We start from the raw sequence: 17,892 nt of genomic DNA on the forward strand, positions 1-17,892 counted from the left end.
TTCGACAAATTTAAATGTCAGAATTTCAAAAATATATATATATATATATATATATATATATATATATATATATATATATATATATATATATATATATATATATATATATATATATATATATATATATATATATATATATATATATGTATGAATAATAAAAAAAAACAAAAGAAAAACACAAAAGTTCCAAAAATGTATTAAAAGTCAATTGAGGCTTAAAATACCAGTCTACACCTAATACAAAACTAATGACACTATAGTCCAAACTAAGGTTAATATTGGACTTCAATTCTAAAACACTTTTAGAGTGAGTGAGTGCTTGCTCGTCGTAAAATTTATCAGTCATGTGACAACGAAGGAATCCTTAGGATGTATGTAATGTGCCTCCTTGTTGCAGGACGAATTTCCACCATGGAGTTATCTAGTGCTGCTTCACTGAGACGCCTTACCGAAAGCAAGTAAGTTGCCTCGCCCGAGCCATTATACTGATACGGGTCAACCAGTCGTTGCACTATCCCCTTCTTGCTGAACGCCAAGCAAGGAAGCTGCAACTTCCTCTTTTAAGTCTTAGGTGTCACTCGACCCAGGATTGACCCTGGATCTACTACTCCCGAAGAGGACGCTCTACCAACACACTTTTACAACAACTGCATGGGCCCAGTATAACTTCTCTACAACAACTGCTCTTCACTCCCCGATTCTTGCCGATTGTATCTAAGAATCTGTATCGTGGACACGGTTTCTCAGATTATTACATTGTCTGTAGGTATTTTGTTATATTTGTCTATCCAACTCCCGTCTCATTTCATATATATACGAATGCAGGAGCTGAGAGAAATGGCTTTTGCTTTGTTCAGAGAAGATAAAGATAAAGGAAAGAACAAGTGTGCCATGTGATCAACAGGTTTGTAGGTCAGTCAGCTCGTTATTCCACGCCTGTGTACTAAGAAACTGCGGACTTACCGGAGAACTAAAAAACACCTGCAGGGCAATGTACCTGTGTCAGAGGTAGGCACAGTATATAGGTGTGTAACACACACACACAGCTCAAACAACGCTAGCTAGCTAATACATCAGATGACTAACACTATTAGAAAAAAGGGTTAATATACAGTTTTAAACATTAGTGCGTATAGGCATGGTTTGACTGTGACTAACTTTGGATATACCTCGACATGCATTAAGGCCTATATTAACTTTAGCAAAAACCCTATAGCTGAAAGGCTACTTATATACATACATACACGCAAATAAAAATTTCTAGCACAATACCTATAATGAGTAATCCTACATGAATTGTTGCTTGACTGTATTATACCTCTCTGACAGTTCACGATGTTATCTATGCGAACATATCCACTGTGACCCTTACATCATATACCTTTAGAATGGAACACTTGTGCCAGACGACAGTTGCCATGGGAACTGCCAAAAAAAAAGCTTTCAGGAAATCAGAACTGATTGCAGATACAGGTCATACAAATCGGAATACGTAGTTCTTTATACTTTGAGTGAATCTATTTGTAGCATACTAGTTGAATGACGCCTTCAGAAATTTTTATGTAGGGTGCATTAGCATAAAAATACCTTCTCCTACGACGGCGGGAGACTGCAGGTGCGTGACCAGAGATGATGAAACAGGAGGACACTTGAAGAGGATGGAGCGGGAAAAATCGGGTCATTGAAGCGTGGAAACCGGGAAAGCATGACACTTTACAGTTTTATAAATATGAGGTCAGTTTGTTTTTGAGATAAGAACTACATGGTTGATGCTATACTAGTAATACTGGTGCACAACATTCTGCAGTACATATATTCTGCAGATTAAGCTTCACCTATGTCTCTCGGTATTTGTCCGTATGTCAGGATTGTAGAATGTTTATACCTGAGCGGGATTCGAACTCTGGACAGCACATGGCCTTGCATGTGGTCGTGGACTACTGCTACAACATTTATATTTACGTTTGCTTGACATGTTATGAGTCAGATCCTTATAGCGTATGAGTCGTCCACAAAAAAAGAGAAAATAAAAACATATTAACAAGTGTAACCATTTTTAAAAACATTTTTCTTTTATGCGTGTTATATATATCCACGTTAAGGATGATCCATCCATCTTAATTCCATCAGAGTAGGCCTACTTGTCATTCCAGTCCGACCTTGTTCTCTGTAGTATAGGACACGTTACCACACAGCCTAGCTGTTCTATGGAGATGTCTATCCCGTCTGTTCTACCCCTAATAATTAGCCTGACCTGTCAGAAGAGATAAAGTATACATAGGTTGTATACATGGGACAGGGTCACACCAAATACTACCGGGAAAGTAAATAGACATTAGGCTTCTATGTCACATCAAATATAGACATTAGACTTCTGTGCAACACCAAATACAGACATTAGGCTTCTTTGTCACATCAAATATAGACATTAGGCTTCTGTGTCGCAATAAATACTACGGGGATAGCATATAGACATTAGGCCTCAGTGTTACACCAAATACAGATATTAGGCTTCTTTGTCACACCAAATCCAGACATTGGGCTTCTTTGTCACACAAAATGCAACTGGGATAGTATACAGACATTAGACTTCTGTGTCACACCAAATACTACCTGGATATTATATAGAAATTAAGCTTCTACATCACAATAAATATAGATATTAGGCTTCTGTGTCACACCAAATACAGACATTAGGCTTCTTTGTCACATCAAATATAGACATTAAGCTTCTGTGTCGCAATAAATACTACGGGAATAGCCTATAGACATTAGGCCTCAGTGTCACACCACATGCTACCGGTATAGTACATAAACATTAGGCCTCAGTGTCACACCAAATATTACCGGTATAGTATATAAACATTAGGCCTCAGTGTCACACCAAATATTACTGGGATAGTATATAGACATTAGGCCTGGTGTCTCACACCAAATACTACGGGGATAGTATATAGACATTGGACATCAGCGTCAGACCAAGTATTATAGTATATAAAGACAAGGCGTATATTGTTCTGAATGCGTTATACACTACACAATATTTAGTCTGAATGGAATACAAATTCATTAATATAATATGTAACTTTAATTTATATACGTGCCATTAAATATGTTTAATCCATTCAGACAATATATTCGCTCGGACGAACAACAAGAATGAATCTGTTCATCGTTTGGAAAAATGTACCAAGATAACCCAAGCTTTCCGGAAGGCTACTTATATACAGGAAATAGCTTATATCCTACTTCCTTTAATATTAACCCCTTGATTTAATCTTAGGAAGTTTTCTGCTCCCGTGGGTACATGTACATGTATGTAGCTGTGCATCCGATGTTGACGCACGTTTTAATCGCTAAACCCTATTATTTATTTATTTATTTATTTATTTGATTGGTGTCTTGCGCCGAACTCAAGAATATTTCACTTGTACGATGGCTATCAGCATCACTGTGGGAAATACATTTGAAGTTGTTCATGTAAGAATGCTGTGTATATAAATTATCTATAAATGAGGTATAAAGGAATAGTGCATACATCATACAACTGGATTCATACCATTTATCATCGAGGAAAGGATTTTAAGGATTTGCGTCACTGATTTTAAAGCCATATGGCAACGATTCAACCTTATACGACAGTGACTGGAAAGGTGCATGTCAAAGATTCACTTTTATACGTCAGTGATTAAAAGTGCACCTGTACCCGACATAAATTCAGCCTTCTACATCGATGACCTGTAATGTACGTACATCGTAAAGATTCAGCCTGATACCTTGGTTACATTTCAAGATCTATGCGTCAAAACAGACATTCGTATACTAGACGTCAACCCATAAAGACATTCCAGGTCAACCATCGCAAGGCCAATTCCCAAAACGACGTTTCACGCAAACCACCAAAGAACTAAGAAATTATATGAAGTATGAAAATAGGACGATGGACCATTCAATGCTATATTCGTGGGCCCAGTTTCACAAAGATGTACGATAATCGCACATATAGGGCAATGGTGTGGTGATAGTGACCGTACGCCGCTTTGTGAAACTGAGTCCAAGTGAGCGGAGACTGAGTACTGATGCTGCTAGCTTGGTTGTATTCATTTGTTATATATTTTATTTGATATAACGCCTTAGTCAAGAAGTTTTCAATTATACGATGGCAGTCAGTTTTATGGATGGAGCAGACCGGCGAAAACCACCGTTATTGGGCAAGTTACTGACTAACTTTTCTCAAGTATGACGTATACATAGGTTTACGTACTAGTATATGCGCATCGTGATGGTGGACGTTAGAATGTTCAATCGGCCACACGACTGCTTAGTGTTATCAAGATCTCATAACGTTTCAATACCGGGTTGACCTAGCGACCGAATATTAAAATGACGAGTAAACAATGGAGAGTAAAACGAGAGCGGCATCCATATTTATCACATCAACATGGTGCTTAACGAATAAACAGTTGCAACAAAAGGGCGACTGAAATACTTGCATTCTTACTACTCTACCTGGAAATTATTCACGGCTACGGGTGTGAAATTTGATCATCGCTAAATCCTTGAAAACTGATGTTTTCTCTCTGACACGTTACCAGCTTTACTTACTATTTATGTAACTATTTTGTACACATTCCTTTGGAAACTGGTGATTAAGTTGTCATTTTTGGGAATGGCTCTTGTAATTATCGATTTGGAACGCATCTTTCATAGATTATGTTCGAGTGGTAAACAAATGTCCGACTTTTCAATATTACATTACCGAGTGGGGTGCATATCTTGCTTGATGTCTTCAGTATGATGCTTTAGTTAAGCATCGCCACAGTTATAATGACATTTGGACAGCATACAGGTATAAGGTGACACTTTTGTGATATGCGACCATTATATGACGAAAACAACGATATGAGTAGAGTATATAAAACCAATCGAACCATCCCTTGATTCAGTTATGAACTATTCGATTAGCTATGATCGAACGTTGATTAACGATATTCCTGTGTGAGAGGTGGTAAACTGCTTTAGAGAGTGAGTAGATAAGCACCGACAGGTGAGAGTGAGCCTGGTACCAGTGACAGTACATGACTGATGTAGGCCATGGATTCTGGTATATCGCAGTTCACCTGTACGGGCGATCAGTCAACTATTGGACAGAGAAGCCTGCTAACTGGAATTGTGGAAATACACTCATCGGTATCAACATTGGTATACAAGGGTGCTGTTTGTGTAGCTTTGTTATATGTGTACCCCAACAGCATATAAATCAAGGCGTTGAAAGATAGGTTATCAGCATTGTAAACAAGCATAACAAACATGTTATCACTACGTAGCATTGCATGTAGTCCCTGTTCAAAACATCAAAACACCCGGCTTCTGTTTATGTCTTTGAAGTTGATGACCCTGTATGCAATGAGGATTTAAATCCATGTCAGTAAGTATAGGGCTAAACGTTTGTGCTTGAATTCTTGAAGGTGGCCAAGATTGCTGACGCCACATTGTCACCTTGTTGCGAAATCATTTTCCCACAAGCTGAACTACAAGGGAATGTGTGCCACTGACTGTGGTATGGGATTACCGGCCCCTCAAACACGTTCTTGAAGTCAATTAATCTGCTTACACGTTTCTCCAAAGTTAATTCACAACGAGCTGACATATTTGCAAACACACCGCTGATTGGTTTCGCACCAGTGTTATTCAGCCAATCATTGTGGCTTGCAAGAGACGAAGCTATGTCACAGTATGAGATGCACCATCACACTCCTGTAGGTTAGAAGGGTTAAGTAGAGATGCCATTTAATTTGGAATATTTTGGATAATACCGAATAATCAACATGAACACGCCTAAAGTCTTTAGCTTACAAGGCTGACGCCCTTGACCACTCTGCCACTCACGTGCGGTGTAAGAAGTAATTGAGATGATTATATACATGGACGTGGCCGGACATTAAATCAAACATAAAATGACAATTAAATATTGAGGTCGAATACATCCTTCATCCACATCAACTATAAAAACACTTACGAATTTGTTCTCACTGCCTCTTCTCCAGAACTACCGGTTAGGACGTTATCTGGGCATTGACATGATAGTGGGAATACAAAAGTTGGTGAAAAGGAGGTAAAATACAATTTATAAAGACAGCAAGCCAAATAATGCTCCAAAACTAGTTAGAACTTGATTAACATTTAGACTGTGATGGTATTCTCATAATCCAAACATTTTGTTTATAAACGAGCTTTTTAACCCGCGTGATTCTTCGTGTGATTTTTTACTAAAATACATTTTCATCTTTTTTTCTCACTGGAAAATTTAAAAATATAACCACCTATATTCGCTGCTTTTGTACATATCACATATTCGTTGATACAAATCTACATATGACCATCTGTCAACTTCTACAGGCAATGGTTTGACGTTCGAAAGCTAAGCGAAGAAAGCGAGAGAGAGAGTTTGGTCAGGTAACACATTTCAGGTAACACATATTTATTTAAATATAAGTATTTTTCGAACTCAACTTTGCTCTTGTTAAATGTGACCTTTAGGGAAGTTTCTAAAAATCTTCTGTCCTTTTTTTCCCTTCTTAAGATGAATGCGTAACCGTCGTTTAACACACTTTAGACGCTTGCTCTTAACTGGAAACTGTTTGATGAGTTTGGTTTTTTGGTTTGAAGCCAGCATTTTAGCCCGGTTACCGAATTCACGGTATATTATTTAATTAGCTGTGAATACCTCAGTCTCTGTAAGAAATTTCAGCTCAGGGGCAACAATGCAACCGATGATATCCACGGCCCCCAAGCCCCCTCCCCCACGTTTCACGGTCGTATAACAACATAAGCGTATAACAGTTTGGTCCAACAATTTCAGTCCATGTTGTGATAGCTCTAATATCTTGTTGCCGTTGGGAGTACAAAGCCCGTGTTGTGAATAGAACATTTTGTTTCAAACAGGAGATAACAATTCCTTTATAACTGAAGAAAACTCTTAAAGGCAAAGAAAACGCGATCTTGAAGTATATACGCTCAAAACATTAATGTTAATTTTAACAGAAAATGTGCTATATTAGTCCCAGCTATACTGCTTGTTTTTCTGTAAACAGGTCACTTCTTTTATTAAGATTCGTCAACGTGCAAAAATTTATTTTGCTGAATATATCCATGGCCAGTGAGCACCCATTATTTATTTATTTGTTACCTGTGCACGATATATGCTTTATGTAGGCCTACATGTAGTTACCGGTACTGGCCGGTGCTTGTATTTAAATATTTTCGGGTTAAGCCCCTTTTATTACCGCTCTACGGCAGAGTAGCTTTGTGGTCAAAGCATAGCTGTAACGGTACGTAAGTAGTTTAACTACAGCAGTGGTGGATGCTACAGCGTGTACTATCAATTACAGCGTTAAGCAGTTAATCCTAGCTCCCTGGCCTGGAATGTAATCTGCTCATTGAAACGCGGCTACCGCCAGCGTAAATGCTTTGATCTGCGCGCCCCCTAGCGGACAGCCTAGACACAACAATCGCCCGTTGACGAAAGATGTCAGTGAATGCGTTGCTGACGCTGTCGAAAAGTTGTGAATTTTAAGCCGTCCGTAATCAGTGTTGATTATCATTTTCAGCACAGACGAATGCATTAACGAAGCAGAAATGTTGGACGGCCGGAATCGGTCGAGGAAAGACACTTGGATTACTTGAGATTTGGTTTTGGCCTGTGCCTAATCCCCTGCCATTTCACAGGATATGCTTCATAGAGTCCCCAAGATTTGCCTAGCTTGTCTGGCTACAGTTTTGTCGCTGTGTCTTCTAATCGGTAAGTGTGCGGCCAGACTGGTCAGTTATTATCTACATTCAGTAAAGATTTGATAAAGTTACTTTGTGTCGGACAGGAACTTGAAACGCGTTTTTTTTTCTTATTCATAAGGTGTTACACCTGAGAGCTAAAGTTTAATCAATACAAGGGTCCAGCTGAGATGTAAGGGACCATCTTCAGTTTACAAAACTGAATAAGGCGTACTTCGCAGTGGAAATGTAAGCAGGGCCGGGTCTGTGTTTTTTAACATGGCAATGATTATCAGTTATTATTATACAACTAGTTAACATTCACATACCTGTATAACAGTTGCAAAACAGAAAAACATGGTAAACCCAACCATACAGAATGCCCAATTATTGTTTATATCTAATGTAAACAATGTTTCTAGTTTATAAATTGTTAAAAGTTTTAATTCAAAACTGGGAATGACAGAATTTTATGGTAGTGGGTCCACTTATACAGATTTTTTCTACCTTTTGTAGTAAATCATGTTACATAATAGATGGACAACAGCATTTCCAAAAATACAAGTGTAACGCTATATTGCTAGCAGTCTTAACATGTGCCTAACACATGCTGTGTGGGCACATCAATACTGAAAAAAGATTTTTAGGCCTACATTCGATCAATTGAGTGCCATTATGTTATCATCAATATCTTATCATGAAATATCAGTTTTGTTATTTTGCCATAATAATTGTGTTATTGCAGTAAAGTGTTTTGATAACAAAGTCATTGTAGCGATACGCGTTCCAGTACAAAAGCAATGGTGGCCTAAGGCAGCAAGCCTACCATAGGCCTGCCACAACTGATGTAGGCAAACACTCAGAACCTGTATGTGTCAGTGGTGTTAGCATTCTGTGGATGAACTCTAGAACAATAGAACAACCCAGAAGTCGGCTGTACGATGATAAATATATAAGAACGAATATCACTGTTATGTACATGTACAGGTGAGTTGTGGAATGTAACCCTCTGTGTCAGTCAACACAAAGTGTTTGGAGAGTTACGGGAAATAACTGCTTCTGATGTGTCTGATCGACCATAAGCCACATTTACCGCATCTTCACACGCACAATAAATCTTCCCTGGCGTAAATCGATGCCAACTGAGTAGTCCCCATAATCAACTAACCTGTTCTGTGTCTCGCTGAACCAAAAACCATCCATGACAACTGCACAAATTGTCAAAATAAATACATTTTGAGACGCTCCCTTGTTGGTTGATACAGAGTGTTACATTCCACAACTACATACATGTATGACTGGCATGTAGTATATTTGCCCAGAGTATACTGGTACATTTACTGGAGAGCCACAAAATCTTCTTCAATCCTTGGGAACAAAATTCTTTTCTGGGAGCAGCCATACCATTAAAAAAAAAAAACACTTAGACAAGGTCTGTAGGAAAATTTTTTTTCTAAATGAAATGACAGGGATTTTAAAGTGAACATAAAGTCTGCCACTATATAAACATAGAAATCATTATATAGGATGCAGTAATGACAGAAAAGTTTTGAGAGCCGAGAGGATGGAGTACAGCATTTGAGATTTTGCATTGACAGACAATTCACTTTGAGTAGCCATGTTGTAGAAGCCCTTATGAACTTGGCCAATCACTAGCGCTGAAAGCATCATGTGATAATTGGCTGTCATGTCAAAAAACCTATTATGTCTCGATTGTCATTGTGGTTTCTTATAGTGAGTAGACAGGTACCGATGCAATAAATTGGATTTTGCGGCTAGTTTTAGTGTTAAACTGGTGCATTTTGGAGCTCACATATATGAGCAAGGAATTGAGAACGGCTGCTCTGGGGCAAGATACTACAGTAACTTGTCAAGATTTGTGTTGTATTAAACACCAATGAGAAAACATCACATTATATTTGATACTGTGAATTGCATGTGAAAAATTGATATGAAACATTCTGGTAGTTTTAAAATCAAACGTATGAAGAAATGAACGATATGTTTATGTTTATAAAAGTTATACTTGGAGTTTAAGATGTATGAACAGCAGGGCTTTCATTACAAATTTGAGACGATGGGCACATGCGTTATTTAATGGTCATAATATATGCAGTCCATACGTATACATATACATGTATGTTTCAAGTCCTGGCATTATAATTGAGCAAGCACTAGTAATCCAAATAATTTATAATATACAGCCAGACCAGTTTCATAAAACTTCACTTAGTCTGTTATTATATAATGTCAAATGGTATTCGTATCTAGTTGTATTATAGACACCCCGCGGGCATGCCTCCAGTTGATGTACAGCAGGTTGTGACACAGGACAGTAAACACCCTCCCTCCACCATGTTATGATTTGTAGGTCTGAATAGAAATGCCTTGCTAGCCCAGTCTTTCCAGTTCAGGTGTGGTCAAGCCTTAATTCATTTTGCTCTATTCTTGCCTTCTTGGTTTCTCCTCCCTGGTAGAGTGACAAAAACAGTGTTTCGCTTTGCCTGAATGGGTCCCAGTTTAAGGAGATTGTCAGAGGTGATGGTGGGTGCAGCTGTCATATGGACGCCCAGGGTGTGTGATGGATGGTATTGGATGGTATACTAGATAGCCCTCTGCAGTGACAGCCTCCTTAGCTGTTCCACATCTGCTTCTGAGGAAAGAACACACTATCAAGAGTGCTGTGAAAAGCTGCAAAAAGACTTTGGGAAATGTTACTTTAGTTCACCCTGAAGTATTATATACTACACTGTAAGCATTACTGATTACTGGCGTGATGAGTGTCAGTCTCTGAAATTGTTTTCAGTCAATCTCTTTGGTTTATTGGTTGAAAAAAATGTATATACTGTATTGAACTACAATTCTATTCATGACTAAGTTACTCATTTTGCCCAGCTCTGAGAGTTCAGTTTATGCTAAAAATATGTTTTGTGGTTTGTTTGGACAACTAGGATGGGAAATCAGTGTCATCACTAAAAGTAATATTTTATGATTATTTTATCTTTTTACACTTACAAATGCACTTTTTTGGAGGAATTTACATACAAATTATACAGTATTATACATGTAGGGTAAAGCATATGTGTATTGACTACTCTGGAGCATGTTGATAGACACCAGTCACATAAAGTGTATGGGTACTCTTGAGCACAGTGATAGACACCAGTCACATAAAGTGTATGGGTACTCTTGAGCACGGTGATAGACACCAGTCACATAAAGTGTATGGGTACTCTTGAGCACGGTGATAGACACCAATCACATAAAGTGTATGGGAGGACCTCTAGACCTCACATACTGTATGCACATGCGTTTAAGCCTGCATGCTTTCAACTTTCTATAACATTCTTGTGAAAGAAGAAATCTTTACTGGTACAGTATTAAATGAAGCTATAGAGCTGATGATCTGGCATGAAAGAGAGGAATTATATGTACATGCAGTAATTTGAAGATCTTATAAAAATGTTAGAATAATTTGGCAGAGAAAGCTTTCTGATGCAAAATTTTTTTAGCTTGGTAAAAAGTTCTATTTAAATACATTAAATATTCAAAGATCTTAATTTAGTAATAAATCTGCACCCATAGTTGCTTGAAAGTGTAGCAAGGCTGGGGAACAAGGAGATGAGCAAATAATGGTTTATAATGTAAGTCATATGCAATGCCATGGGATGTCAGGTACATGGGAAAGTACTTGGTGTTTGGTGTAAGGCAAAATTGATTTACTGCAGGCTGGTTTACTCCAGGCAGTCCAGTTTTGGAAATCTATGATCCTCTATAATACCACTGTCATATACATGTGAATGAAAACTTCTGCTGTATGGCTTTAAACACCAAGGACAAAATGTAGCCTTATAGCTATTCCAAAAATAATCAGTGACTTGGTTTCTTCAATAATTTCAATCATTAAACTTGGTATGTTCCTTTTCGTTATTTTGGCTGAAATTTGTTTTGAAATGTTTTTAAAATGACCAGAATTTACACTGTCAAACAATATTTTGACCCTGTTACGTAAGAAATAACGATTTTATAGCGAGTTGAAATTTTGACTTCAGCCTAAAATCGCTTTGTGACCCTGGGGCACATATGCCTGTCACTCCAGTTCAAGCATGTATATGTACATGGCATATTTGATTTAACAACACTTCGTATATATATATATATATATATATATATATATATATATATATATATATATATATCTTAGCTGAAATATATATATATATATATATATATATATATATATATATATATATATATAGTTGAGTTTAAGGCATCAATTCAACAGGCACTACTACAGATATGAAATGATCCCCAGTACCTGATAGCACATCACCATATCACCGTTAATACAGTACTGTATGCGGGCAATTAGTTCCTGATGCGTGCCTTCAGTGAGCAGTAGATTTGTTGACACTTCTGAAATTTTTTAATTGCATCAATTCTTCTGCAAGGTTTAGGAGGTAAGTATCTGATTGGATAACTATGACAGTCTGTAAAGTTCTGGTAGGATGATTTTCGCATAGCAAATGTATCGAGCAAGGAAGCCGAGCTATACAAAAGTGTAGTGATGTGTAGATAGTTTCTGGACCAATTTATGGAAGATGGTACATGTACATGTAGATATGTTCTGTTACGAATGTCATTTTGAAAAGTGTAAGCTCAAATTGCAAAACTATACAACAGTGTCAACATGCAAATGAAGCCTTGGCATGTCCTTGGCATTATTAAACCTGTCTTATAATACAGCTATTTGTGTATCTGTCAGTGTGAGGAATGAAATTTCTATTGATGTATGTACATGTATGTCAAGGACAGTACATGTGCTTGTATCCATGTTTATTTATAAGCTTAGCTGTGTACAATTTGTTGAATGGTCTAGGTGTATATGTAAAACATAGCAGTAATAAGGGTATCTCAGAGTTGAAAGGCGTGGTATACTTAAATAGCACACTGAAAACACTGTCACAGCATTGTAGAGATGCATAGTGGATACTACCTGTACAAGTTCTACCAGCCTGTTACTGCCTGGAATGGATCTATGCAGCCTGATATTCAGACCGTGTTCTTGGCCTCATAGATGTGGCGTCTTTAAGGATACATGAAGATGAATTTTAAAACAAAGATTATACGCCTGTGCCAAATGAAGAAAACTGTGCCCCAGAATTTGTGGTTAAAAAAAATTCTTTTTGGGTGTATTTTTATACGTATTAATTACCCGTCATGTTATGCACATTTTCTGCCAACAGTCGGATTTTTTCAGAAATTATGTCATCATTGATTTTGCTTGGAACTTGGTGAACGCCCCCCAAGAACACCGGGCCCAGTGAACCATGTCGTTACAGTGCGGCCAAGGTGACATGTACACAGATACTGCATGCCTTCTTCGGGCCAGCTTAGTGCCCCCCTTGCGCTCCTACACACGCACCTGTTTGATCTGTTTCCCACATTTCATTTGGCTAGATCCATTCGGTCTGCCCCTCGCAGACTTCTTTCTAAAGAGGGATCTTCATGGATGTCACCGCTGCAAGCTACTTAATTTCTGGACTGACCACTGGGGCCTTACGAAAACTGTTTTATGTTAAAAACAATTATGTGTGAATGACAGTCCAAATTTGTACAACCGTGATTTTATTATTTCAGTTATATCACCTTAAGTGTATCTCTTTGCCATTGTTTTATTAACAGCAATAATTCTTCTGCAGTGTCCATATTTGGTGTATACTAGAGTATAGATCTTAGGTAAGAGTTATTGTTTTGCTGTGGCCACTATTAATACAGCTGTCGTGTAGGTGATATATTTTATGTACCTTGTGGCCCAGAAATTGGTATCCTGAACACTGTGACAAGTGTATTGTAAATAGTCAAATTAGCCATGACCAATGTCCCCTCTCTTCCACACTGCTGATCCATTGATTCCATAATGGCAGAAGTTTGTGTCTTGTCATCTCCTTGAATGCTAATGTTCAGTATGGAAAACTTTGTTTGAAAGGAAAGTTATCCAGGTGAAGACTGTTATCCAGGTGGAGACCGTTATCCAGGTGAAGACTGTTATCCAGGTGGAGACTGTTATCCAGGTGGAGACCGTTATCCAGGCGGAGACTGTTTTGTAATGGTGACAAGGCTTAGTTCATTAATGAGCCAAAAAAAAAAACAAACAAAGAAGATTCAGACTTGTTGCTTAGGCAATGTCCATGGACATTTTACAGTAGATGCAAAAGGACCTTAATTTTGTGACAGCTTCATGGCATATGTTACAAGGGCAGGAAAATCACATGAAAAATAGGTATGGTACAACTTTACCAGGTGGAAATGTCCCCTAACTGAATTTTAGGAACAGCATGAATCCCAAACACGTACTCTGTGTTCAGATCACATTGCCAAGGCCATCTTTTCAACCCTGTCAAGGTAGCAGCAATATGAAGAGATCAGTAGTGTCATGGATGACTTGGCACTCAATCTACCTGATCAGCGATCGCACACAGGTAGTCACAGTTATTTCTGCTTCATGCTTCATTGAACCTTGATTGCTACACATGCTTGTGCATGTACATTCCAATATAGGTTACAGTTGAATGCTTGTGTACCTGAGGATATTTGTGGACATTTTTATTTATCTACAGATGACCTGGTTATTAGTGAGGCTTGTACAAATACATGTATTAAAGGGTCACTGCCATGTTGTACCAGATGGTGGGGATGGTAGGGATAATGTCCAGTTTTAGGGAATGGGGAAATAGAACGGTACATCCTGGGGCTGTCACTCTATAGGTATGCTAAGCCGTATTGAGTGTATAGGAGCTAAGCTACATGTAAAACCACTTAGTAAGTTGGAGTAATGCCCACAGAAAGCCTATCAGGGACAAAAAACAACAACAACAAAAACAATACAAAAATTCGTTCAGTTAAAAGAATACTTTAAGGGATACTAACACTTCAGTTTTTCTGACAAGATATTAATCAGACTTCACGAAAACATCTGAAGCGGCCTCACAGGGTGGACAAGTCAGAATCAAGCCACATGAAAAACTTGACAAAACTGGGTGAAATGCAGTATCGATTTTTTTGAATAATGTCATATATTCAGAAATATAATGTAGATTTTGGTGACATGAAGCTTAAAATGTACACCTGCGACTCAGAATGTTTTACATACAAGCATTGTACATAGAATTGGTGGATATGTTTAAAAACTACTGATAGTTATATTGATCAATATAAATTACATGTACTGTATGTCTGATTTTGGTTACCATTACTTTTGTGTTCTTTTTTGGGGCTTTGAACCTGGCAGTTGTACAAGATGTATTATTTTCCAAGATCTGAGATTGTGTTAAGTGCCAGCTTGGTGCAGGTGAACTTTAGCGCAGTGTGACATCTGGCAGCGCAGTCATGCCATGCCGTGCAGCGAGGTGTGCATCAGCTGTACATGTCCTCATGATACATGGCGTACCTCGCTCCCGCCTGCCCGCACACCCAGCTGTTACCTGGTGCAATTAAACAGGATAACCATCACCGTGTGAATCTCCAGTGAAATGGACATGCACATCAATCAGATGAGACTTTGTCTGTCTGCATGAAGCTTGCCACTGTTTGCCCTGCTCATTATTTACAGCATAGTTTTCTGTTTTTAGAATGTCCTAATTTACTGATGACATAATGGGCATGTGACCGTTTACTGTGAGTGAGGCAGGTTCTGTTATGACAAAGCTGCAAAATGAAAGGCATACATGTAGGTGACAAATGTGTTAACTGTGAAGGTACAGAATTCTTTTTCATATGTCATTCACAAGAGTTCCAAATCATGTTTCTCATGCAGAAGTGATGAGGACACCCATCGTTAGGTATTTTAAAAAAAACTGTAACATGTCAGCAGAATATCAGTAAATAAAAAAAAGAATTCTAACAGTGCAAAACACAAAGACAGCTTAACTATATTTATGTGTACTGTAAATCTTCGATCTTTTCAACCCTTAAAGCACTTTATTCAGTGGAATTTACGCATACAATTACTATGAAAATGATGCTAATAATGATTTGTTTGTGTCAATAAAGATGCAAGCTTCATAAAACTGTGCAAATTTTTTTTATACACGCCATAGGCCTCAGAATATTTCAAAATAATTGTCACAGAGGCATTTGGAAAGGTAGAAGAATTAGGGCAACCTATGTTTGAATTTGTTTTTTTCTGCTCAGAAATGTTTGAAAATACGAGAATCCATTTTGGTTTAGAGACTCCCCGCAAAACAGTAGCCCTCAAACACTTCATATTAACCCCATCATTGAAAACTGAAGTATGATTTTCCTGAACATGTACATGCTTTGAGAGTAGGGTAACTGTTTTTACATGTTCAGCAGGTGTTTTCTGCAAATTTCACCTGTACATCTACAGCAGAAGTTCAACATTGTCACTGTAGCATGTTCATCTTTTTTAAAATGCAGGCCTTATTTGTTGTTAATGTACCTGAAGCCCCAAAAGGTAGCCCAGGTTAAAACCAGTTTAATTAATCTCATTAGTAAGAAGGTGTTTCTTGTACATGAGTAGACTCATGGCCAGAGAAAAGGGAACTTGCTTCCCTAATTAAAAGAGAGACCTGTTTTTGTTAAGCTCCCATGTTTTTTTTTTCTTGCCTCATTACCCATGCATATGCCCTCTATTTTTGGAACTCTAATTTTAAAGGAATGTGATTAAAACCAGTTAGTTAATTAGATTGGTGACAGGTTTATGAAGACTAAGGATTATATGTTTTGGTGTATTGGGTTTCCCGTGACTTTTTATGGGAAACAAACTGACTGTTATTGTCTACACATGACTAAAGATTTATTACGCCAGTTGTTAATGTTATAGATATAAGTCCAAGTGCATTATTTATGTATGGCAATAAAACTGGGAGAATTTTCTCTGTTCTTCTTCTCCTCACTGATGAAAACGTGTATCACAATATGCCATAGTATTTGGAAACACATCAGCATGGTGTGGAAGAACATGTAGCTGATAACATACATACGTAATAGGATTCTAAATTTAACTGGCCAGAGAAATTGTCTCAGACTATGATTGTAGACAAACTACAGCTGGTCTCTCACATTAAATGCATGCGTATGTACACTTAATATTGTATACTAAGCGTTGTTTCAGTTTGTCATGTGAGAACAAATATAAATGTGAAACAAAGAAATGTTGTTTGGTTACGAATGTTCATGAGAATAAAACCCTGATGGAGGTAAATTGAAAAGCCGGTCATGTGTGACCATTTACCAGTTGTCACACTGTCATCGGTACTCTTGATTTACTCTCGGTACATTAAGTCATCCATTTTATTCTTCTGAGCAATTCTGATAACATTTTGTACATGTACAGTACGTTGTTTGGGAATGATCCTTGGACATGTCTGTAAGCTCAGGTTGACCTGGTATGACTCTGCTGGCCCAAGATGATCCAGCTAACTTTATTTCTTGCTCCAGAAGATACCAGTCTGCCAGCTGATGTGTCATCCGCAAGTTTGATGGATGGAATAAACCTGTGCTACAATTATTTAGCCTCTGTTCAAATGTGTAATTACATACAGATGTCTTAACCCAGTAGTCCTAATGTAGCTTAAACACTTTTTGTAGATTTTTGTAGTCTGACAGGTTTTCTTTTGTTTTTGCCTCGAACAAAATGGACTGGAATTTTGTATATGCTTCAAAGAAACACTAGATTACATTTTTCTTTATGCCATCATATTTTGTAAGGTAGCGTAGTAATTAAAACTTTTGGCAAATCATGGACTATAGTTGTAAACTTCAAACAAGTCAACATTTACGTGTTCCATTATGATGCAGGTGTTTAATTGTTTTTTGAAGTTTAAATTGTTAAAATCCAGTGTTTTTTTTTTCTTATCAGGCCTTTCACCTGTTATAGAACATTGTCTCTATGCCATCATTTTAATAATACTGCCTATCTGGATGGCCATGCCAAACTGGCACCTAACATGAGGTAGCCCCACTCAGTCACATTACATACTGACATGATCAGTCTTAATAATACTGCCTATCCGGATCGCCATGCCAAACTGGCACTGAACATGAGGTAGCCCCACTCAGTCACATTACATACTGACATGATCAGTCTTAATAATACTG

General features: G+C 37.8%; 1 protein-coding gene across 1 annotated transcript in view; it reads left to right on the forward strand.

The window, feature by feature from the left end:
* Positions 1-7,562: 7,562 nt before the first annotated feature.
* Positions 7,563-17,892, forward strand: part of LOC135469735 (multiple epidermal growth factor-like domains protein 10) — a 40,284-nt gene continuing 29,954 nt past the window's right edge. The window contains exon 1 of the mRNA XM_064748306.1: positions 7,563-7,801. Within this exon, the coding sequence (XP_064604376.1) occupies positions 7,732-7,801 (70 nt within the window). The 5' untranslated portion in view covers positions 7,563-7,731. The remainder of the gene's footprint in view (positions 7,802-17,892) is intronic.

Source organism: Liolophura sinensis, chromosome 7, assembly GCF_032854445.1.
Source record: "Liolophura sinensis isolate JHLJ2023 chromosome 7, CUHK_Ljap_v2, whole genome shotgun sequence".
NCBI lineage: Eukaryota > Metazoa > Mollusca > Polyplacophora > Chitonida > Chitonidae > Liolophura > Liolophura sinensis.